Source organism: Falco naumanni, chromosome 4 (genome assembly GCF_017639655.2).
Source record: "Falco naumanni isolate bFalNau1 chromosome 4, bFalNau1.pat, whole genome shotgun sequence".
Classification (NCBI taxonomy): domain Eukaryota; kingdom Metazoa; phylum Chordata; class Aves; order Falconiformes; family Falconidae; genus Falco; species Falco naumanni.
In genome coordinates this window covers 50649467-50673748 of record NC_054057.1, presented here as the reverse complement: position 1 = coordinate 50673748, position 24282 = coordinate 50649467, and the positions used below count along the sequence as shown (strand labels likewise).

At 43.6% G+C, this 24282-nt stretch overlaps 1 protein-coding gene across 1 annotated transcript in view; it reads right to left on the bottom strand.

Moving 5' to 3' along the window:
• The window catches only part of ADARB2 (adenosine deaminase RNA specific B2 (inactive)), a 321699-nt gene that overhangs the window by 32286 nt on the left and 265131 nt on the right, over positions 1–24282 (bottom strand). The window contains exons 5-6 of the mRNA XM_040593240.1: positions 14581–14749; positions 7456–7607 (exon numbers count right to left, since the gene is read on the bottom strand). Coding sequence (XP_040449174.1) covers positions 7456–7607; positions 14581–14749 — 321 coding nt within the window. The remainder of the gene's footprint in view (positions 1–7455; positions 7608–14580; positions 14750–24282) is intronic.

Here is a 24282-nt window from a genome sequence, read left to right as displayed (position 1 = left end):
TTCTGACGAAGTTTTCTAACAGAGACAGAAGAAAGGGAGCTGTCTAGCTCAGCTGATAGTGAATTCACTGAAGCCCTGATCCAGGACTCGCGAGATAAAGGTTCAAGTTTTCCTTTGAGTCTAAGTGGCCTTGAATGAAAAAGCTTACCCTGAACTAGGCGTGGAAGGAAATGAAAGATGATTTTTTCTACCCCTTGTTACTGTGCTGCTGACCATGAGACATGAAAAATATCGGATGTGATCCCAATTTCACACAAATATTTTATTTTAAACATTTGCCTGACAGGTTTTGATTTCTTTCTAGCCAGTCAGTACTTTGAGACCTGAAAGCTGTCAATGAAGTGAAGGGGTTATTTGCTAGTCAGCTCTAGGAAAACACTAAAAACTTAACTACCCAGCCTGCTGGAGATTAATAAAGAAATATGAAGCAATAGCAAACTTCCACAGGTTGATTAATTGGCACTGAAAGCTTTACAACTTCTAGTGTAGCAAAACAAGAGCCTCTTCCAGAGGAGCATTCTGGGGGTCTAGCATGATAACACCAACAATAAAACCATGAATGCTTTCGCAACTCTTCTAAGTCAGGAGATTGCTGGTTTCTCTGCCAGGTTTAGGAGCTAGACCTGACCCTAGGGATTGGCAAAAGGCTTAGCATGGCAGGCTGTGTAGGGCGTTGGACCTCTCCTTTGGACTACAAAAAGCGATGGGATTTCCAGGGGCCAGAACGCATGGACCACATACTTGCAGACCCACTGGCACTGCTGCTCTGAGTGCTGCACTGGGTGGGTCCACCTGAGCATAGGGATGCAACAGCTACTGCTACTGCAGCTTCTCCCTCAGGTGCCGTTGGAAGGGCTGCAAGCTTCACAGCAAAGGGCTTGGGCCAGTCCCCATCTCTACGTGTTCTGGTCCCTCTGACATGACTCTTTCCTCCCTCCTCCATTCTCTCCCTCCCCTGCAGCCCTGGATGAGCAAGGAGTGAGTAGGAGATGCTGGGGGCAGAAAAGCTTCTTGCAGCACTGGAGTTGGCTCAAGTCAGTGTCTGCAGGTCCCGTGTGGGTGCTGTGGATTAGAAGAAGGAGAGGGGCTCCATTCATCCCAAAGCTTTCTGGACTTCCCTCACAGGCTTTATGTTATTTTTCACCCACTCCCTCTTGAGCATCACAGACCTTGTTGAGCATCACAGACCTCCTCCTGCCTGAACTTTCTTATCCTCACTGTGACCCTCCTGTCCCAGGGTCCCACTGATCCCTCTCAGCCATGCTTCCTTCTCCTGAAATCCCTTTGCTCACCTTCTCCAGAAGAAAAAGGCTCCCCCACAGTCCCAGCGTGGACTTATATTGGATGTTGGGAAGAATCTTTGAACTGACTACACGCAGCACCACCTCCACCCCCGGAAAGCCCTGACCTAAATCAGACCAGTGCTCAGACCTGCAGTGCTTGGGGGAACGGAGGACCAATACACCTGGGCTGGGCTCTGCCGTCATCTTTGCCCATCTCAGCCAGCAACATGCTTCACCTCTGCTCTCAGCCATGGGTGATGTGTGTAAGTGACGGAGAGACTTAACCAGAGGTGACAGTCCTGTGACTGTGCTTTCCCTACCGAGTTAACTTGAGTGAAAGCAGCCACACTCTGAAACAGCATTTCAGCAACCTGGGAGGACTGGGTTAGAAAACAGGGCAATTACATCTAAAACTGATAACTGCTAACAGTCCTGAGCAGGGATGTGAGCTCCGTGACAGACCAGCTTCTAGTTAACTGCAGAAAGTCTTTGCATTTCCTCTGTATTTACTCTGGTAAATCAAGCAGGAAGGGGCCATTGCTCCAACAGGACTTGATCTCAAAGGAGGCTTACAAAGGGTGCTGTGCTCACGCCGTGAACTCAGACTTTGGCTCCACCCCAGTCTAGCCTTAATGAAGTGAAATGACAATTTCTCCTCACCTTCTTTAGTAACCAGTTCCCTAGTCCCTGAAGTAACCCAACAGCCTCACGCTGTGTCTGCAATTCCTGCAGCATCCTTTACGTGACAAAGCAATCTGGGCTGACCACAGTAATGCATCCAGTGCTAGGATTATTTCTCCTGAGGCAGTGTTCAGCACTACAGCCTACAGTGTTTCGTGCATTTTTTTTCTTTCGCGTTACTTTTGGGCATGGCTTTCTATGATAATTTTGTTCTGAGATCCCCCAGGGTATTGTTCTGCTCAGTCATATGAAAAATAGGAAAATAACACACCTTTATGCCAGTTCCACAGACGGGCCATTCATCAGCATAAAATCAACTTTACAACCCAGGAGGAAGCTGCTCCATGCATTGAATAGCTACGAGTTTCCAATATGGTTTTCCAAGCTGCAGCAGGCCAGCAGCCGTGACAGGGCAATATGATACCAGGGAGCACTTGTACAATGGAAACAAATAACAGTGTCCAAGCCCAGGGGATGACATATGATTACCCTCAGTTTTTGTAACAGGGGCAGTATATCAATTCGTTAGCACCTACGTTTTCTTGTAGTTACAAATATTGAATTCCTTTTTAGATTACTGAGTTATTTAGATGATTCTTCTTGAAATGCTTTCCCCCTTACCATCTACGCACAAGAACAGAATTTGTCCATTTAAAAACCCCATGGGATTGGCAGAAGGAAGGCAGAGAGCTCTTCTCCTTGCATGTCCAATAGTGTTCACCAAAGCCAATGCTTTTGGGAGTGATTCTAGCCCAGCTGCTGCCATAAGCATCTTCATTGTATTTCCATCCTGATACATGCCTGCAGGACACTGAATGAGGAGTTCTGGGGTTGGAAGTCTCTGGACAGTCACGGGAGATCATTTCTGTCCGTATCTTGGAGATGGATAGGCTCCTTAGATGGCCTCTGTCTGAGTTGGGCTCTCTCCTGCAAGTCCACTCAGGGTATGTCTTTCAGGGACTCTGATCTGGGGATTGTATGCTGATACCATCTGGGTCAGCCCCATCTGAACAGAGTGCTGAGTCTCTGGTGTGAGCAGGGCAACCCTTCAAGTCAGACCCAGATTTGGCAGTTATCAGAGAGCGTTTTATCTGGGAATGGGATGTAAAATCCAGCAGCCAGAGCCACAGGCAAGGAAAGCACAGGTTTGCACACCAAAAACACACTTGAAGTAGAAAGTGCAAACTTCGTTTTCTGGGTAATCTTCAGTTCCCCAGTTTCTCCGAAAACTGGATTGCACATCCCATCCCATCACCTACCAAGGCAATGATCCAGCTCACGTGGTTACAAGTGGATCCTGTTTAGATGAGAGTTCTGTCAAATGTGTGTGCATGAGAGCTTCAGCACAGCTGTAGGTTAATAGACAAGCAGGAGGAAGACCCCATGTGGAGCAGATGCAATGGTGTGTTTCAGACCTAAAGGGAATGTGGGATAAAACAGGAGCTGGGCTATCAAGAAGTCAATGGTACAAGGCAATACAGCATGTTAGCAAGAGATAGAAAAGCAGCCCAGGGGAGAAGAATGGAGACAAACCCTGGGGCAGATTCTGTTCGTCTCTTTGGCAGTCTGTGTAGTGAAAAAGAGAGAGTGTATCTCTAGAAGAAAGATGGACAATGAGGTAAAATCCTGCCAGGGAAGGAGGAGTGGGGAAGTGGAGGATTTATTAGCTCCATATTTTAAGCAATTCATTTTGCTTTTCAAGAGACTCTTTAAAAAAAAAAAAAGCCAATGAGTCAAGAAGCCCTAAATTAGCTAGGAAGGCACTTCAGCTAGGAAGGCACTTCAGCAGATCAAGGACTTGATTATTTTGTGGTTGGCCCTAGATTCAGGGGAAGGTGTAAAATATGTGACAAATACCACAGGGGTAGCAGCTGCCCCCATGGCTCCACCTCATGAGCTGGAGTGTGTGTGCTGCAATGGGAAAGTATCAGCCCCCTCAAAATCTTCAGGAATCCCAGGTTAACGCGCCCTAAGAAGTCGGGGCATACCTTACTCTGGTGTACACAAAGGGAGAAGGAATCAGAAAAGGAGGTGTTGTCCCAGGCTCCCTGACCTACAGTGCTGATTTGAAACAGGGGCAGAAGCTGAGTATATGAAGGAGCAATTAGAGTCATGAGGACACTGGGAACATGCTGCCTCTTCACTATATAGCTGTGCGACAGCTTTGTGGGTGACCTTGGAAAATGATGGGAAGAGTCTTGGGAAGGAGTCTGGCCAGAGAGAATGACCCAGGACAAACCCATAAAAACTCTCACAACTATCTGAAACCCCTCTGGCATTTCCCAGCATCCTGTTGCTGCAACGCCAGGGACCCTGGCTGGTCTCCTCTCCTGCTGTCACCTGCTCCTGCACCTCTCCCCTCAGCCTTCTCCCCTACTCTCTTGGATTGTACCTGCCTCTCCCAAAGCTTCATTTTCGCTTGAACTTCTCCATAAGCTCTTCCAGCCTCCTGACATATAGGCACCAAAAAAGAGTTAAAACCCCCTCCATGCTCAGAGCAGCCCCAGTCCAGCTAGATTTTGCCTCTCTTAGAGCTGCCCAAGGATGTATCAACAAACAATTTCTGATCCAAGAAAGGCATCATTGCAAATCAAAGTGAGATTTTATCCTTTTGTCCCTAATCTCTTATTACTCTGCATGAACCTGGCATGGGTGCAGGCTCCCTGGACCTGTCCTTTGCATTGCAGCTGTTCATACGAACCGCAGTAAGGTCAGACTTTTACACATGCTGCTAACTTGGTACCCTGCTCTATCCAGTAAGAAATAAACTGGGTTTCAAGTGCCTGCTAGCTTATCTCCTCCCTTACCAGAACAAAGCTCATAAGAAGGAAATGTGAGGCCTCCCTGAGGGTACTGGGAAGACATGGTGGATAATAGGAAATTTTTGGAAAGAGATTTGAGAAGTGGATTTTACTCATTCCCTATATTGATAAAGGCTTATCATACTCCTTCGCAAAACCAGAAACCACATGGCGAGACACAGTTTTTAAATGTTAATGCATCTTTAGAGAATAATCAGTAATGTTTGATGGCTTGCGCTAGCTCTAGGAGAGGCTTCTTTGTTGTTTAAGAAATGAAACAGCATTCATCTGGAGTTTCTTGTCATTACTGGATGAAAGAAAGGTTATTTCTTTAGTAAAGAAAAAAAAAAGAAAAGAGAAGATCTGAATGATAAACATCATAAAATACTTATCTTCCCAGATGTCTCTGGGATAATGTAAGCTAAAAGGAAATGCTTATCTCACTGAAGGACAGCTTTTGGCAATATGGCTTTTTACAGGGTGCTAAATTATTTTAAGAACACAGGACAAAGGTAGAGAGACCTGCTTAAAAGAGCGAATTCAAACCAGATGGGTGTCCCTTGAAGTCCTGCTACTGAGTCACTGTGTAACCTTGGGTAAGCCACACAGCCCTTTCTGCCTCACCTTCTGCGTTGGTGCAATAATTGGTGTAATAACCAACAGCAAAAGTATTTCTGTGACACTGTATGTGTCAGGCGTTGCATGATTATATATATCTTTAAACACAGCTTCCTGGCTGTACTGTTATCTAAAGAAGCGCTGCCTCTACATAGCTGGTAGAGTTATACATAGCTGGTAGAGCCTTTGGTTGTTCTCGAGAATGGACCACATTTTAAAAATAAGTACAGATTTTGGTGCTTCCACTTCTTATGTGAAGTCAGGGGTGCACCAGGAAGCCTGTCTTCTGGAAAAAAAGAGGGCCTTTATTCAAGTATAAGGCCTTTTTAGATATCTCTTGATAAACACATAAAGTAGGAGGCCAAAAATCACCATTCGTTTTTGATATTCATAGGCACTTCCTTTTTTATTTTTTATTCTGTTTTTCAGATGATGCTATGTCTCCTCATTCTGTAACTCATCAGAAACCTGCCATTTTGCTGTTTGCAATTTGAACATTTACTTCCTTTTCTTCATTGCATAAACCCTGCTGACAGAACGTAGAAATCATGTTGGGTAAGGAAGTGTATTTCCTTCCCCAATGGGTGCATTCTGCTTTCTTGCCCCAGCAAGCTGCTGTTTCACACATGACAAAAAGATTCCAGTCTGGGGAGAATAATACCTAACTGTTAATAAATAACTTGTACAAATAAGAACCGGGATTGAAACTACTCTCTGATGGATTTGCCTGTGTGGAAGTTAGGTCATTGTGTGACCTTGGATGATTAATTTTACATTTCTGTGTCTATGCTTCCTCCTCCATCCATTCTTCTGTCTTGCCTGATTCACATTCAAGGTAGTCAGGGCAAGGACTGTTTCTCATTATATGTACATTTAGCAGCCAGCACTATGGGTATTACAGCACTGTAAAATGCATGCATGAGAAGCAATACTAGGGGCAGAGATCAGAGTGCACCTTGAGCATTGTGCATTGGAGCATGTGGTGACAGACACGTCTGATAACCAGCCACAGACCTCTCGAGCCCCCTGTCCCTGTTGGGGGCATTCCCTGTGGCTAGGCAGGGGCAAAACTGGTGCAGTGGGAATACAATAAAGACGTGTGTCTGTGGTGGCAGGGCAATGACAGGGACATGCAAGTTTAGGGGGGGACAAGATGAGAGTGCTGGGTCATGTGGTGGAGATGGGATGTCTCTTCATGAACAGTAAGTTCTGCAGGTCTCTTTGTGGCACACGCTGGCTCACTGGCTCAAGACCTGAATTGTTTATCTCACTTGCAGGATCACCTCATAAAGGAGAAATCCCTGGAAAACCATGTTTCTGCTTAAATGCTATAGGTATGCACCCAGGGACTCCAAGGCTGGCCTGGTGGACTACATCTAGCCCATCTGCTGTGCAGTGACTACGCAGTTGATTTGACATAGGCAGGATGGCCTGGGAGGGTCTTTCTTAACATTATTTGCTGCAAGGGTAGGTAGTATCTGGAGACAGTGTGGTCTTCAACCAACACCACAGATGTGTCGTATGGTATCGTGTTGTATCATATCGTATCGTATCGTACCATCACCTGCTTCAGACTCCAGCCACTGCAGCCTGGACAGCTCAGGTATAGTGTCAATGCAGCCCTTCAACCAGTACGTACTGTCTGAACCCTGATCCTCTGGGTAAGCCCATGGGTTTCAGGGATCTCTTTGCTCGTAAGGACCCTTCCCAAGGCATTTGTTTACCGTTGGGGTTGCATTTCCTAGAAGGCAATGTAGGCTATTTGGGACACGTTCCCTAGCTGAGCCTCTGAGCCTCAGGCATGCAGAACAGCCTCCCACTGCCTTGCCCAGCTCTGATTTTCCCTGCACACCTTCCCCCCGTACACGGGAGCAAGCACCAGTTGCACAGACACGCACACTCTGCACAGTGTGTGCACCAAACAGCCCATGGTGTTCCTGCTCTCAAGTGAAACATTTTCCACAAGCAAAGAAAAAAAAAGAAAGGACTGATCTTAAAAAAAAAAAAAAAAAACCCAAAAACAAAAAACCCATGCAAAGATGAAAAAGGAGAGGGAAGTTTTTTTTTCTTACAGTCAGTTGTGATTTCGTAGGGGGAGTTGAGGCGCGCATCTCCGCAGGGTGAAGTGCTCACGTACAGATGGAACAGGATGTTCTCCCGCAGCCTGTAGCCTCCCTCTTTTAATCGCACAAAGATTGATCGCTCCCAGTCTTCTCGCCGTTTGCTATGATCACAAAAGAGGTTCCAGGTCATTTGTTACACTCCAAATCAGAAACATTTCTGCTCTCCCTCTCTCTCTGTTTTTCTCCCTCTGTTTGTTTGTTTTTATTAGTACCTGGCATCATATATTTTGCCTAGTGACAACAAGAGAAACCCAATAAGCTTCTCCAAGTGAAGAAATGTGTGAAGGGGGTCAAAAGTGTCAAAATGCTTTTGATTTGCTTACTTATAATATATTCTAATGATAAAATGTGTGGATTTTTGAAGGGTAACTCTCTTTCCTCACATGCACAGATGCATAAACACAGTGATTTTAAAGAGGTTCTGGTGCATGAAGAAAGGAAAAGTTCTCTTAGTCTCTCATGCGAACAAATCAGCTCTGCTCATCACAATGCCTAGGCACGTGTTTAAATCCCATTAACATCACTGCAGCTGAGATGTGTGTTTGTATGCTCCACTGAAAAGGGCCTGTACTGAAGCACCCACATTTTACAACCCCTGCCAACTCTCCTTGCTCCCCAGGCATTGCTTTTCTTCCCCGTTCAACCAGAGCCACCTATGAGCGCTCCACCTAAGCCAGCACTGTCCTCCTGGTCACTTGGCATTTCTGGAAACCATAAGCCATCGTGAGAAGTGGGGAAAAAACTTGTGCAGGCTTTTCTCAGCAGAGTTGAAAAAGATACTTATTAAGATGAAGCTTTTATCTTTGCAGTGGTTCAGCAGCTAGATGGGGACACAGCGCACATATTCCGTTAGCAACAGCTGCCCGGGAGGCCAAATCCTCCCAGTCCTGCAGTTTGCAGCAATAGCTCGCATTAGGGCTACGCTGCCGTGCGCTTCCTCAGATGATTTACATTTGGGAAGATAGGGGCAATTTCTCTGACAGGCAGCTGCCTCTAATACATATATTTGGGTGATGGTCATGATTACAATTTTGAAGGTGAAAATGTGATTAGTGAAATTATAATGAGACTCCTTTCCCTCTGACGCCTCGGTCCTTCCCTCAGAAACCCAAGGGTCTTTTTGCAGGAATATCTCTGAACAGAACGGCACCTGCAGGTAATGACTTTCCTAGGAGGCTCTTAATAAGCCAGAATCCTACTTGTTTAATTCACTGTAAGACAGCCCATTAACCAAGGTGATTTCTGCTGGTTTCTCTGCCTCCTGTCAGCGTAAACAGGGGTGCTTTCTGCTCAGCCTTGGAGCAAGTCCTTGGCTTTAATCCAAGCTGCCTCTGCCTGTTTTCTCCCGGTGCAGCCTCTGTGCTATTGAAGCTGTTTGGCTGTCACTCTTCCATGGTTTGGGTGTTTTGTCATTTTTTGATGCCAGGATGCGTTTGCTGTCAGGAGGAATTTACAGGCACATTAGCTCGCCTGTCAGGGACAGGGAGCCACACTGGCTGCCTAGCCGGGGTTGCCACATGCAGCTCCTTCATTTTCTGCTGGCTGTGGTGGAATTTCCCAACTGCACTAATTATATTGTCTCTCTGATACAAGCCTCTGAAATAATAAAATACCTGTAAGTCCTGCTGCTTGGACTTTAGAGCAATTGCAGTTAGTTTTAAATAATTCACTGCAAAATCAGCTGGGAGAATACAAAGCTGTGCAGTCTTAATGCCTGCTATTATTATGTTAAACCTCACCAGAGTGGGGGGCAGCTTGCAGTACTTAGAAACAGTTGCTATGCAAGGTTGGAGCAGTCATTTTTGGGCTGGATTTCAGGACTTCACAGTAATCAGCACCCATCCTGTTTTTACCGGTTATTGTTTTTCACTGATTAACCTTGCTCTCTTCCCTCTCCCCGAGTACCAAGAAGGGTCTGGGGCCAGTGTGGCTGATGGGTTGGGTGATGGACAGCTGCTCTAAAAATAGATGGCAGGGCTGGAGGACAAGGCAGTCTGGTTCTTCCTGCAGGCTGAGATCCTCCATATCACATATGGTCCTGACCTGCCTTTGGGATGGTCTTCTGGGGGCTGAACTCAGACATAAGATTAATTCCTGCACAGTGGCTGAATAAGTTTAATAACAAACTCTGAGAGTATTGTTAAAAAAGAGTTTGGTTTGCAATACTGTCTGCTGTGGCTTAGCAGGGATTCTCGTGCATGGGATGCTTGGAGGATTTCAAAGCCCAGGAGGACCCAGGGACCTTGTAAAAATGGTCCGGGTGGAGCATGAGACTCACTTCTGCAAAGTCATTTCTCCCCCAGCACCAGTACACTTCTGCCTTCCCTCTGGGAGAGCTGTTTTGAGCTGTGAGGGGCAGAAGGAGTTTGCAGTATAAGTCCTTTGCGAAGATGCTTTGCACAGCCACACACACCTGCACAAATCAATGAAGAGAGAAGCCCACAGTGATCTCACAGATGTCAGTCATTCAGGAGGTGGCATTAAAGTGTCATTTCCACATGCTGGCAGTGGCTAAAAGAGCGGAATTTGCCCCTAATCCTTTGCCTGTTATTAATTTTTAGGGAGAGGTAGGATTTGAGGCTGTTTCAAGAGGAACATTTAAGAATGTGCTAAATTCTAATCTGGTGGTGAAGTTCATTGTTTAGCATAACATGCATATGTTTTGAGCTGACTTCAAGAAGGTACTGAACATACTTATGGTTTAATATATGCAAAGTGTTTTGCTGAAACAAGGCCTTACTCTCAAAAAGAGAAGCAGAGGAGCTGTTTTTAGCATGTATGCTTTTTTATTTAGCACGTACAGGAAGTTTCTAGTACTACATGCTACAGCAGGGCATCCTAAGAAAACTAACAGCAGGCTTAAAAGGGAAGGAACTGTGCCCATTAGGAGGTTAGTAGGACAAAAGTAAGAAATAGTAGATGTATAACAAGCAGCTCATTTTCCTGGGGGGGGGGGGGGGGGGGGAGGGGAAAGACTATTCCTTGCTTTTTATGTATAAAATAAACAGTAGTTTGCATCTGACTTGCTGGAAAAACTTAACTTCAGGTAAAATCATCCCTCTGGCACCTGCAAGGCCACTACAGCAGCAAGACTGCTATGGTGCTGATTTATTTTAAGAACAGGCTATTTTATTTTTCTTTAAAAAAGAAGAGTTGGATTTTCTGTGCTTCCCTATTGGCCAGTTGGCATAAATAATCCCACTGAAATCAATGGGAACTTGGCTGCCATCGTTGCAAGAAAATGAAACTTGGTATTTGTGTACTTTTTGATGGTGATTTTTAGAAAAAACTTCTCAAAAGATCTTTCTTGTCTTTCTTTAGTATATTAGAAAACTTATGTGTTACTTTTCATCTTTTTCGTAAAAGTCTTGATAACTGGAGGATTATGGTTGTCATAAAAAAGAAATCTTGGAGGGCTAAGGGTTTTAGTCAGACTGGTTAGAAGCTGTCAGGTTTTAGTTGTGTTTTTAGCTTTTATTTAACTCGACCTCTAGACAATGAATTGTTGAAAGAAAGTTTCCTTTTGAAGTATTTGTCACTCTTGCTTCTTGGAGAGGATAAAGTTCCCATTCTGGAATTCTCCCAAGAAAAGTCAGGAAAGTCACCCCTCTAACATTTAGCAATATGAAGAGAAGGAAAAAAAAAAAAGTAATTTACATATTGGTTCAGCTTTGTCTTGTGGATGAGACTGTTCTACAGTTCATATACCTGAAGCGGTCACCCTATGCTCTCTTTGTAGGAGTGGGGAAAAATTTGCTGCAGTACCTGGCAATTCATCCCACCCACAATAGATACTTTACTAGGTCTGCTGAGTCCCAGTCCAGAGACGCCCATCTCTCTCTGCTGGTGATAAAAGGATCCTTGAGGATCTAGTTCACATTCAACTAAGTTTTAGACATCTCAAGTGAGGTGTCATGAAGTAAATTCAACTCAATGAATCCACCTCTCCTGGACATTAGTTCTCTATCCTGGCCCTTGCTTTCTCCAGCCTGCTTGTCCCTTGAAGTCTTCATGCTACATTCAGGCAAGTACTTGTATTGCTTTTACTGATGTCAATGCTATTATTTGTAAATTCTGGAAAAGTGGTTCCTTTTCAAGGAAAGCGTCATATAGAAAAATAATTCCTGTGCTTCAAATACCTGAAGTTTGAAATCCAGCTACAGAGATCACTTTGAGCAGGTAGACTTGGTTTGAGGAAGCCATGTGGAAAACAGGGAATAATCTGAACACAGCAAAATTGCCTGTTCCATAGGGAGGAATGGAAAATTTAAGTTATTTGAGGCAAGAACTATGCTTGCATTATTTTTTTTTTTTTTTTTTTTTTTTTTTTTTTTGCATTAGGGAACCATCTTTAGAGTTTCTGTTCATATGTGACTTTGTGCAACAGATTCCTGGCCTGGGAGAGGACATTAATTTGGGGTAGGTTAATGTAAATGCATGAAAATGCATAAGCCACATTTGTGTCTCCCCCAAGCTTGAGGAGCTGGTGTGCAGGGGGTCCCAGTGGACTGAGTTAACATGTTTATCCTAAAAACCCTGTCCTTTTAGCTATGTGGTAGGACCATGTGATTTATCTGCGAGTGGGAGCTGTCTCTCTTTTTCTAGAGAAAAAGGGGTAAATGTGACTCCATTGTGCACAAAATGCATTTTTCATTTAATTTTGAACACTCCCATTTTCTCACCATATGACAAAGCTTCTGATGATGGCATACACCTGAGTGTAGCAATAAATACTAGAATTGAAGAATATATTATAACACACAGCCTTGCTTCCCTACAGACTTTAAGGAAGCAAAATCTGATTTGCTAATATCTCCATCTCTGTCTTTCAAAGGTGCTTATCCTTGACAATTTTGGTTGAGAATTTTATTGTGTGTGCTGGTCAGAGAAGCAGTGGTGCCTGCTCTTGGCTGAACAGAGTGATTTGAAGTTATTGTCAACAGAGCTTGTGCTGCACTGAGGATTCTTTTAACAAAAGACTGTTAACATTGATCCAAATAAAATAATAATATGACTGAACATGTTAGGGAGGTGAATCAATACAATAGTTTAATGTACAGTGGTAGCACTTGTTTCCCAAGAGACCACAGCACGAAGCAAGTACTAGGGCTGCTACACTGCTGAAAACATAATAATTTAATGTAAACTTGAAAGCAATTCAGATTGAAATAGAGAGAATATTGGTTTTGATTAAACCCTTCAAGGCTCTTGTCCCCCTTTGTTAGTCAAGCTCATCTACTCGATATACTCTCTTGTCTTCAACTCCAGCCTGAAGTGAAAATAACCACTATTCCTATTATTGTTGCTTCAGTGCAACAGCATCGTAAGTGCTCACAAGAACACACAATCCTGCTCAGGTTAATCCTTGTGTCTGTGACCTGATGCAAAATCTTCTGAAGTCAAAGGAGTTTTTGCACTAAGGTTAATGGCCTTCAGATAAAGTCACATGAAAATGCAAGCAAGAATGGAGGGCAGGAGAATGACCTATAGATAAGGGGGGTTTGTTTGTTTTCTTTCCTTGCTTCCTTCATTACTTGGTTCCTTCCATATAAGAAATGCCACCTCAGCTTCACTTCTGCTCAGTATTCATAGGCTTATGCAATAATTCAGGCTGGAAAGGACCTCAGGGCTCTAGCCCAACCTTCTGCTCAAAGCAGTTTGCCAAGTTCCTTAGGGCTTTATCCATTCAGGTTTCAAAAACCTCCAAGACAGGAGGGAGACCGCACAACCCTGTCGAGTGGCCTGTTCCACTGGCTGCCTATTCCCACGCAGACAGTTTGTCCTAATATTCAGACTGAGCTTCTCTTGTTTCAGTGTGTGCCTGTTGTCTGTCATCATCCCACTGTGCACCTTGGTAAAGATGCCACCTCCATTGTATTGTTGACATATGTTCTGCTGGGTCTGCCATCCCACCTCCAGGCTGACAAGCCCAGCTCCCTCAGCCCCTCCACACAGGCCCCTGAGTGTCTGCGTGGCCTCTGCTGAACATGCTTCAGATAGTTGGTGTCTGTCCTGTACTGTGGGACTCAAAACTGCACATGTTATTGTAGATGTAGGTTTAATGAGTGTTGAGTAGTGAGGGATGATCACATCGCTTGACTGACTCTTCATACAGCCTTGATCCTGTTGACCTTCTTTGCCACCAGGCACACTTCTATCTCATGTTCAGCTTGCTGCCTGCCTAAAAACCCTGTCCTTCTCAGCAGAGTTGCTTCCCAGCCAGTAAAACCCCAGCTTGTGTTGTTGCAGGTAGCTCTTTCCTCCTTTGTGCAGGACTTCCATTTGCCCTTGTTGAGATTTCTGTCAAAGTTCCTGCTGGCCCAGTCCTCCAGCTCAGCCCTCAAGCATATCAATTGGTTCTCCCCACAGGTCGGTGTCCTCTGCAAAGTTTCTAACCAAGCGCTACATAGCCTTTTCCAGACTGTTGATAGACTTGATTAGTCCCAGGATAGACCTCTGTGGTACCCCACTCATTACCAGCTTTCAGGAAGTGTATGACCCGTTAACAATTTAAATGGTAACAGGGTGGGTTTGGCTGAAGACGGGAATGATCATTCCTCTGTAATGATTCTACATTTTAAAACATGGTAAAGAAGGAGTGAGTGATGGCATCTTGCACTTTGGCACAAAGTTTACTGTACTATTGACTCTAGGGAGTCAATGAAGGCATTAATGATCAATAAATCACTCCCTTGAGATATTTCAGCAGCAGCAAGGAAGACAGCAAAACAGCTGTAGTGAGCAAAATGACCCCCTCTCAGTCTCTGGCCAGTGAATGGTGCTAATAAGCCTGCACATAAAGATTTGTACAAAATCATCAGGCTTCATAAACCCCAACTTTATGAGTCATATCTAATAGCTACTGAAAGAAAATCAGCTGAAGTAAAGGAGCTCATGACCCGACACTCTAAACTATCTAACTCTCATCTTTTTCTGTGCAGTGTATCGGTCCTTTATCAGCTAAAGACTTGGAAACAACAACATAAAACCCCAAATAGTTCAAATGTCTGGAGGACAGATCTGTTCCACTGAAGGCCATATAACATTCCCCAAGCATCAACAGAATTCAGTTACCTTAAGTGTAGCTCCAGCTGTGAGTAGAGGAAGTGAACAAATGCCCTTCTTGCCACAATTTCTGCATGGCAGTCGTTGACCGCAAGCCCTTGGTCATTAATGTATTCCCCATTTATACATTTGGTACCCGATGACAGCACAATAACCTGAGCTTGCTTGATGTCCAAACCTGTAGGAAGAAAAACAAAAGGGCTGTGAAATTGCCGGGGGTGAGTATGATATCATGATTGTTAAAGTTCTCACAGCCCACGCTTTGATGTGGCAGCCCAGACAGCCCTAATGGGATGCTTGTTAAGGTGATGATATGGCCTTTGGAATATGCAGGAATCTCACATCTCTGTGTTATTAGAATAATGAAGGCTCTATTTCAGTCTTGCTACTAATTCCAAGATAAAAGCTTGCCACGAAGTTTACTTGTTAAATCAATAACTACATCATAGGAGAGCATACACTGTAGGGAGGTAATAAAGATCTCCTGCAGTGCTGATAAATGGCCAGGTTTTTATGAGCTGTTCAAGATATTTTCTAGTGGGAACACACACTCCCTGTAATATTAGGTTTCATTGCTGTTGCACTATAAGTACTAAATAAAATGCAAGCAACACTTCTGGAGCTGTTTTTTTTTAAATCTTGGAGAAAAAACAGATCTGGCTTTCAGTCTGGTTTCCTTTTCATGTCTCCAAGAGCAGCTACATTGGTGCCTTTTCCACTGCAGTCTCAGGGATGGAGCATTCATCACTGAGACCAGCTTTATTCTTCCATTGCCACTCCAAGTAATGGTGATGGCAATTGAAAGACACGCTTTTCTTGTTCCAGGTAGACACTTTCTAGGTTTAAATCCTGATTTCTTTGGAGTCAGTGGCAAAATGCTTACAGACTTCAATAGGACCTGTGTTTCACTCTAAAATGTAGCTCATTCAGCCCTGTGGACAATTTCAAAGAAGAGTTAAGAATGAACTGAGCCCAAGCTGAAATCACTTATTGCACAGCACATTTCAGGATGCATTTTTCTGAATACCAAAGAACAAAGGAGCAGATCTTGGAGAAAGAGGACTTTTCTGGCTGATGGGTGCTTCTTCTAGATGTGATAAAGTAGCCTAAGAGTGTTGGACTGTGTTTGACATTGTACACGATGACTGTGTGTACGTGTACAGCAGAGCAACCCTGACTGCTGTGCTTGGCATGGCTATGCCTGTGTAGTGCCACCTGAGATGGCTTCAGCACCCTGCCTAACCTCTGGCTGCTGCTCCAGGGAAGTGAGGGTGTCCAGGAGGTTCTGCACCCTCCCCATGCATCTCACAAGGAAATCCATAAAAGAACTCAATGGAAATGAATGCCCGTGTTTAAGCAACTGAATCAAGCCCTCAAAGTCTGATGAATCAATGCCGAAGACAGGCCTGGGGCTGCAAGTACCCACAGGGGACATGGAAACAATCGCACCACAGGCCATGGTGATGCTGTTTCTGTGATTTTACTTTAGCTGTAGAAAAGCTTTAGAAAATATTTTATAGTCAGCAATATTATTTTTTTTCTTATGATGAAGTCTATTGAGTGGCAGACACCACACACCACACCACCACCCCCCCCCCCCCAAGATTGCAGATTTTTTGGGTTGGACTTTCATCTCGTCTCATATGAGATCCACTGGTGTGATATGAGAAAACAGCTGAATGGAGAAGGAAACCATATTTTAATCATAATACTTCATAATCTCCACACAGCACTGGGACTAGTGGTGGATGACATGCATGGCTGCCATGCTTAATGTATATAATAGCAAATGATACAAAAGTTATCTCATGCCTATATCAGTATGATAGCTACATCAGTGGTCTAAAAGGTTGAGCAGTATTGTGGCATTGCAGCAGTGTGACATTTGTAGGAAAGGTGTATGTATTGAGAAAAATTCAGTTAATCACACTTGAACCCCTGGTTGTGAGTCTCATACAGCAGTTGTTATATGTATTAGTGACAAAGGACATATCACTGTATGCCTGTGCCAGTATTTGTTACATAAATGTGGCCTTAAAAAAGTGTTTGGGAGTATTTTTAGAAAACCCAAGAAATGAATGCCTTGGAGAAATGCAATTACAAAGTGCTTGTGTTTATTCCAGTTTTATTACCAGATAAATAGTTGAGGCAGAAAAATGGTGCCTTCCCTACAAAGACAGGTGTTTATGATCTGTACATCAGAATTGCTTTGGTGTCGCTTTGCTAAAGGGTCACTACTTTCATGAGAAAAATAATGGATATCTTTAGATCAGACACATGTCCATCTAGGTAACTGTGTCTTTCACATGGACTAACACCAAACATTTCCTGAGCCCCTGTCTGCAACTATGTTTAAGTCCCACTCAGTATACTTTCCTGAACAGTATATAGTATTTTCCTTGGTTGGAAGGTACATGATAAGAATCAGCTTTTTTGCCTTTTTTTTTGTTTTTGTTTTTGTTCTATTTTATTTATTTACCGATGTGGACAGTCTTATTTTCCTCAGTGCAGCAGAAATACACCAGGAGACAATTCCTTGTTCAGAAACCTATGAGCCTCTCTGCTTGCACCTGAGGACCCCTGTCAATACTCCTCAGGGCAGTGAGACCAACTGCTTCCTTCTCCTTACATTAGCATACCCCTAATGTGCCTCCTCATCTCTCCCTTCACCTCACAGTCAAAGCACAAGGCTCTGCAAACACAAAGCAAACCATCTGGGGCAGCCATCCTGCTCTCCTGCTTTCCAGGAGCTATACCTTACTCACCCCTCCCAATCAGTCCAGTGCACTGTGATGCCTTTTATTATTTCAAATATTTTATCTATAAATAAGCTTAACTCTTTCCCTCTTCTAGTTTGAGATGTTCGTAAAATGATGAAAAAATTTTCTGTGAGGTCTAAATTTATTCAGAAATTAAACAGAGGCCCCCAACCCCTATTGATACAGCAATAATATGAATCCCTCTGATGTTGTTTGCTATCGCGACACACAGCAATAGCAAGTGTGCTTGGGGGATTCATTTTTGGGTGAATTAACTCCATATGCTGGCTTTCAGCGGTATGGGACCCAGCAGGTAGTCACATGTGGACACAGCCTGGGGTGTCTGGCAGTCCTGGCAAGGTGCATGTGTTTGCAGAACATCACTTAGATGTTGCCTGGGGCTACAGGCAATGGTTTCCAAGAATTTGCAGAACCAGCCTGAGTGTTAAACATTAAAAATCTCCATGTATTTTCCATTTGCAATGACAGAAAATAACCCATGTTCCTCCATGCTCAGAAATACCCAAGAGTTATGTCTCACTACTGTGGTACTCAGAAACACAGGTGTACATGACTTATGCATTAGCTCTGAAATATTTACACCTCACTGGGGACCCAAATGGGGAAAGTGATCTGTGACCAATGTAGCACCGTTCAGTGCTGCATGTGGGGGCACCCAGCGTGATGAGAAATATTTCCAACAACCTGACTGTTGCCTGATGTGTTCAGGAGCATATATGCTAACAGATTGTCCTCTTGCATGCCTTGTTTTGTACACACATAGACTTGGAGTTTTATCCCCTGTGAAATGCTTGATATTATTTCCAGTGAACACAGAAGGAATTTGTCTCTGAGAATAGGACACGTGATGCCTAGTTGATGAAAGCAAATTTTAACACTGACTGATCACATTGGCATTTTAGGCAGCATTTCCAACTCTTGAGCCTAGATACTTGCTTCAGTGATTCAGAATTAATAGGCATTTCTGTACATTTGTCTGTTTTGCATAAAAACCAGTCATTAGTAACTCTTGTTATTAATGTTTGCTTCCTATTTTATTTTGCCTGCAGAATACTTCAAATTTCTCAAGTGATTTCTATATATGAAAGCCAAGTTACCTCCTAAATGTTGATTAATCTAACCTTAGACATGTGGCAGATCTAGACCAAGCACACCATCAAGTTGTGCCTAGGAAAGCTATAGGGTTGGGTGCGGTAAAATCCTAAACTAGCACTAACCTAGCACCACCAGCCAAACACCACCTTCCCTGCCTAGGGGTGTACGATCCGAGGTGAGGACTGCTCTCACCAAGACCCATGTTCTTACTGAGGGGAGCCAGTCTCAGGTGAAAGACCCAGGGATTTGTGCTCAGGTCATTTGACAAACAAGAAGAAATGGGCTACATTATTGTGACCTTAACTCCTAATCCACTGATTGTCGGAGTTCATGAGGCATTTCATCCCCTCACCGCCTTCTGTGAAGTAATGTTTGAGGAGACATTAGGTTAAAGGTAACTAGCGAACTATTTATAACAGGCACCTGCATTAGGTCTCTATTATTTGCCTAAAGACCCCTGATAGTTTTCAATTTGAAAAGGAAATGGAGCAGAGGAAAGGGAACTGAGGAGCTGTGTCAGCATATTGGCTGGGTCCTGGCTAACGCTGTGTTGGCGGGGACAGCTGGGAGAGGGGGAAGGGGATTTGCTGCCTTTTATTTCCAAAAATTCGGTCAATTAATTAGTTGCATTATAGAACAACAGTGTACCCATAGATGACACACCTTCTTTGGTCACAGGTTCAGTCTAACGATCAGGTGAGGTAATGAGTCTTGCTGGTGCTCTGCTGAGAGTCCGAGCCCTGCCCGGGGGTCTGGTGGGCAGGGTCCCCCCTCACAGCCTGGCAGGGGAACCTCCACCCGGCTAATGCTGATTTTCTGTGTAAATTCTAGTGAATTCATGATAGTCCAGACTTTCATGTCACAGGTGAGCCATTGGAAAGAAAGAGGTTTTCTTATAAGCCTCTTTGTTTGCTGACACCAGTGGTGAGATCCATTTCAGCTGTTCTGGATAACTAGCGTTCAGATGTCTGTAGCTGAGCTAATTGCTGTAAACTGTGTAGTCAAAAGAGAGGAATTTTCCTGGGAGGTGGTTCATTTGGCCTATTTTAGATATTTGCTTTTGGATAGTCTGCGTTACACCTCAGCATTGCCAGCTTCTCCCCATGAACTCTGAAGACCTGTAGACTGCCAGCAGAAGTACAGCTTTCTGAACTGTAGACAGCTGCTTGTAGTAAGATTTCTCTTATTACAAGTAACCAAAAACCGTGTGTGAATCCGCACTCCCCAATTTGCAAGATGGTAAGCAAAGCAAATCCGGTGCCTTCCACAAAAATTCTCCTGATGTTTAACCTTTTTTCCCAGTTTTCCCCCCAGAACAATTAAGGATAATTGTTTCTATTAATATTAATATATTAATGGATGGTTATATTGCCTTGAGCTGGGCTATTACACACATAAAGCAAACAATGCCGTCTTCTCTACATGGCCTCCCAAAACATCAGTCCTGCAGCCAAAAAGCTTGCAATAGAAATAATTCAGAAAGATGCTGACAGAAGAGACAGTAAGCAAGAAAAAATAAGGTTTTCCCAGCAGATAGGCTGGATAGAGAGGACTGGCTGACGTCTTACAGACTACAGTTATGAGCTGTGCTTTTAAGTCAGCCATAGCCATAGACACAAACTGTCTACACCCATCTGCTTCAAGACACAGCTCTACCAATAAAACCAGATAGTTTTGGCCAGTCTAATCAGTGGTTCTACTGACTTTAATAGAGTTACTGTCACTTCTAATGTGCTGTGATCATTAAGACCTTCCATAATACAGAATCTGTAGTCCTGCATATTTATGTGTTGGAAAAGGAAAATCAAAATCACTAGGTAATTGCAAGAGGTGTTGACTGTTACGTGCAATCAGAAAGCTGAATCACGTTGGTTGTCTATCCGAGAGCTTCTGTGAAATTCACTGAGCTTCATTCACATTGAACAGGATGGAGTTTGCAACTGCTCATACCAGCATACAACTGGGATCACACTTTAGCTTCTCAGCAGCTGGTGCAACACGTTAAGAAACACCAGTCACTATGCAAACGTCTATTTCTCTGCATGTTTTAGACCCTGCTAGTGGTAATGAAATCTATCTTCTTTTTCAACATGACACTGTGAAGACAACTCACTGCTTGGAAGGAATATATTCCTTTTAAATTAGAAAAAATAATCAGAAAAAAACAGGTTTGATTAATTAAAAAAAAAGGGGGAAAAAACCCCACCTTTTTTATTGGGTTGGTGACAGCTGACACAAAATCCTATGTGGTAAAAAGGAAAGCCAGAAATAATGATAGTGTAACATCAGCCCTTGTGAATAATTCATGGGGTACAATTTCATGTTATTTTAAACGGTGCTGTTTCTCTCTCTGATAAGCAATAATTTTATGCTCTTCCTTTGCCTTTTTTAACAAATCAGTCAAAAGGATTGTCTATTGTTATCTGCAAAAAAGTGTATTTGGAATAATTTTCAAGGCAGCTTAATAGAGTTCTGATCACAGAGGAGGTTTGTGGTTTTGGTTTTTTTTGTTGGTTTTTTTTTTTTTTTTTTTTTTAATACCCTCTACTCTGAGTAAGTTCAGGTTTCTGTTTCAGGTTTGTTTAGGGAAGCAAAATTTCTTGACGCTACATAGCACTGACAAGTCCCACATTATTTTCTCTTATCTTCTTCCCTAGTAGTTCTGCCACATCCTTAGAATGGTTTTAACTTTGCAATAAGAGATAGTCTAGGCGTGAAAGGGCAGTGATGCTGGGAAAGCTGCCTGTGAGGACATGCTGTGGGCAGTCTTGCACCCCTGCAGAGCCCTGCGGGGGACTGCACTGCCAGGCAGTGGGCAATGCCCCATGCAAAATGCTACTGCAAAAGAGGTGAAGAGCTCTTTTCCCCATCTCCTCCCTGAGAGAAAGCAAGGAAAGGACACATTTCTCTGAAAAGAAGTTGAAAATATTTTCCCTGTTTGTTAATGCTCGCACAGATGTAGGTCTATGGTTAGAAGTGAGGGATATGTTTAACCAGGTCTATCAGTCCATTTGCCCCATAGCTTGATGATGTATCTATAACCCCCTCTTTTCTGAGGTTTCAAGAGGTGTGAAATCAAGATGCACATGCAAGGAGGGAGCTGAGGATCGAGGGACTGGGGTGTGTAGCATGGTGTACCCTCCCCTTCAGTTTCAATGTAGAATATGCACTCCTGACACAGGCAGCTCTGCATGGACAACAAAGCCACACTCGTGACTAAAAAAAAAAAAAAAAGGGAATATGTAGCCATAAATGAAGAACTGTGTACAGCAGGCATGATTAACATATGCATATAGCTATTAACAGTATGCATTTATCTGCCAGCCATAAAGACTCTGCTGCAGCTCCATTTTTTCTCTCCATTTTCTACTGTACCAGTGGTGGTGATTGTGATAATCTCAGTGACAAATGGGAACCTGGCACTTCAGTGAGCACCCCAGCTGTATCCCATAGCTCACAACTGAGTGTCCCGAGAAGAAGCCCTGAGGGAGGTGGGAGCAGCTGATGGGAAAAAGTGTCTGACAAAAAAAGCTGGGAAGGAAGAAGCATGTTAAGGGCTTATGAAATGTAGCAGCAGGAGTCTGAAAAAAAAAGGCAATTGCATAGGTAGCAAATATCGGGAATGAAGAAGTGGCTGGCAGTGAGGTTAGAGATATTTTGGGGTATAAATGAAATGTAGTCTTTGAAAAACTGGAGTTGTGCAGGGTTTTCTTTTCCTGACGTCAAACTGTGAGATATGTGAAAGTGAATATATTGTATTTCTGTGAAAAGAGAGGGTGCAGAGGGAGCCTCTGAGACCCTCGTATTGTCTTCCTTTATTAATGTGTTGGGTAATCCTGCCCCGAAGGCGCTGCCTGGGGAAGGTCATTCTCTGCAGTGCTCTTCATCTCTGTCAGTGAATGGGCAGGGACAGAGGAGCAGTCCTCTCTGTTGTGACCTCTGATCCCTCTGTGCTGGAAACAAGAGCCAGGGCATTGTCTGAGAGCAGCCGCGGTGCTCCTTTCTCAGCCAGGCACAGTAAACTTCCCCCAATACCATGGGGTGTGGGTTTGAGAACAAAAACCAAATTCATTTCCTTCGGAAGAAAAATCCCTCTCTGATACAAGCCAGTTTTGAACTGCTCAATCACATCTTCAGATACCTGAAAAAGGACTGTTGCACTAATCAGTTTAGCAAGATCTATGCAGGACTTTCTAGTAACCCTCCTTCACAAGGAGGATTTCCCAGCCCACAAATGAATGGACAGGAGGTTGCCAAAGTGGAGTTGAATCAGAAAAAAGGGACAAAACTGCTGAGGGTATGACTCAGCAGGAAAGAGTACAAAAATTAAATATGTAAATCTTTGGTAAACAACACCTATGAATGTGGTACAAGCTCTTCCAAGTGTCTGAAGGGTGCAAAGCCCAAGAAGGGAGATGGGTACTAAATTTAGAGCAGTACAACTGAGGACCTGGGATGGCACCACAGAAAATGAAAGACAGGCTGAATAACTGGTGAGAATTATTAACAGTGAGATCCATTAGACTAGAATGGTCTCCCAAGGTAGTGTTGAATGCCCCATTGCTAATTGATTCATTTAAATCTAGACTGGAAAAAGCACTGGGGAATGTACCATGGGGAACAATGTTATGCTTGCAGGGAAATGGACTGAATGACTTAGTGGTCTTTCCCAGTTCTAATTTCTATGGTCCATTTCCCTCCTCCCCTTAGTGGATGGAAAAGATGAAATCCCATCAGCTTTGCTTCTGAGGAGTATGGAAGGAGACAGTGCTGTGTTTCCAAGCGCCGGTTCCCTTTGCCTTCCCTTCCTTTCTGAAGCAAGAGGAGGGACAGTCAGCCCAGGCCCTTGGATGGTTCTTTCCCATACTAAATCCATGAGTTTTTTTTTTTCCACTTAAATTGATAGTGGTAGTATCAAAGTTATTTGAGCATCCTTTCCCTTCATGTGAGTTTGAACACTGCTTTTCTCCTGAGACAAAGAGCTGTATGTGGGCTTACTGGTAATTCTTAGTTTTAAAACAGGACTAAACTGCACTTTTCCTGCCTGGTCCTGAGTGCAGATGTCTGTATTTCTCTAATAAATGCTGTGCCACTGATAAGTGAGCATTAAGTAAATTGACAGTCTTATATGCTGGTGAGATCCTTAATTACAGTGAGAAAGGATGAAATCCTGAATGTAGATTTTGCCATATAAGTAGAGGACAAACTTATTCTTAATTTTCTTTTTTTCTTTTCTTGTGTACTTGCCTTTAAAAAATTACTTCCTATGTGTTTTACTAGATCAGTAAAGTAAAAACAATGGTTGATGTCACTAAGCCTTTATTCACCTAAGAAACTTCTGGTTTTAGGATGAGATGCACTCTTTGTATTGAGACTAGGACAATTAGCAGTTTGGCTTATCACAGGGGAGAATGAAAGTCTGAACTTTCCAGCTCCTTGCTTCACACACTTAGGGATAGAAACATTCCCATGTTTTATGTTCATTATTATACCCGTTCTTGTGGCCAATGCAATTATATGTGACACGGAGCCAGGGCCTCGCTTGCATCCAGGTTTTGAGAGATGCCAATTGCTATTTCAATTAGAAATATTATTTAAACAGCAAGAACCAAAAGCTATGTCGAAAGACAGTAAATGGTCTGGGATAAAAGGCTCAGTGTCTGAGAAGAGCTAGCTGCTCTGAAATGGAAACCAGAACAACCGGCAGGCACGGTGGGGAAGGTGTTTGCTGCTGGAGCTGCGCTGAAGGCATCAGGAAGATGTGCTGGAGACACCTACAGCTGGTGCAGCAGGTGGAAAATGGGGGCTCAATTCCCTTCCCAAGTTGGGTCATTCT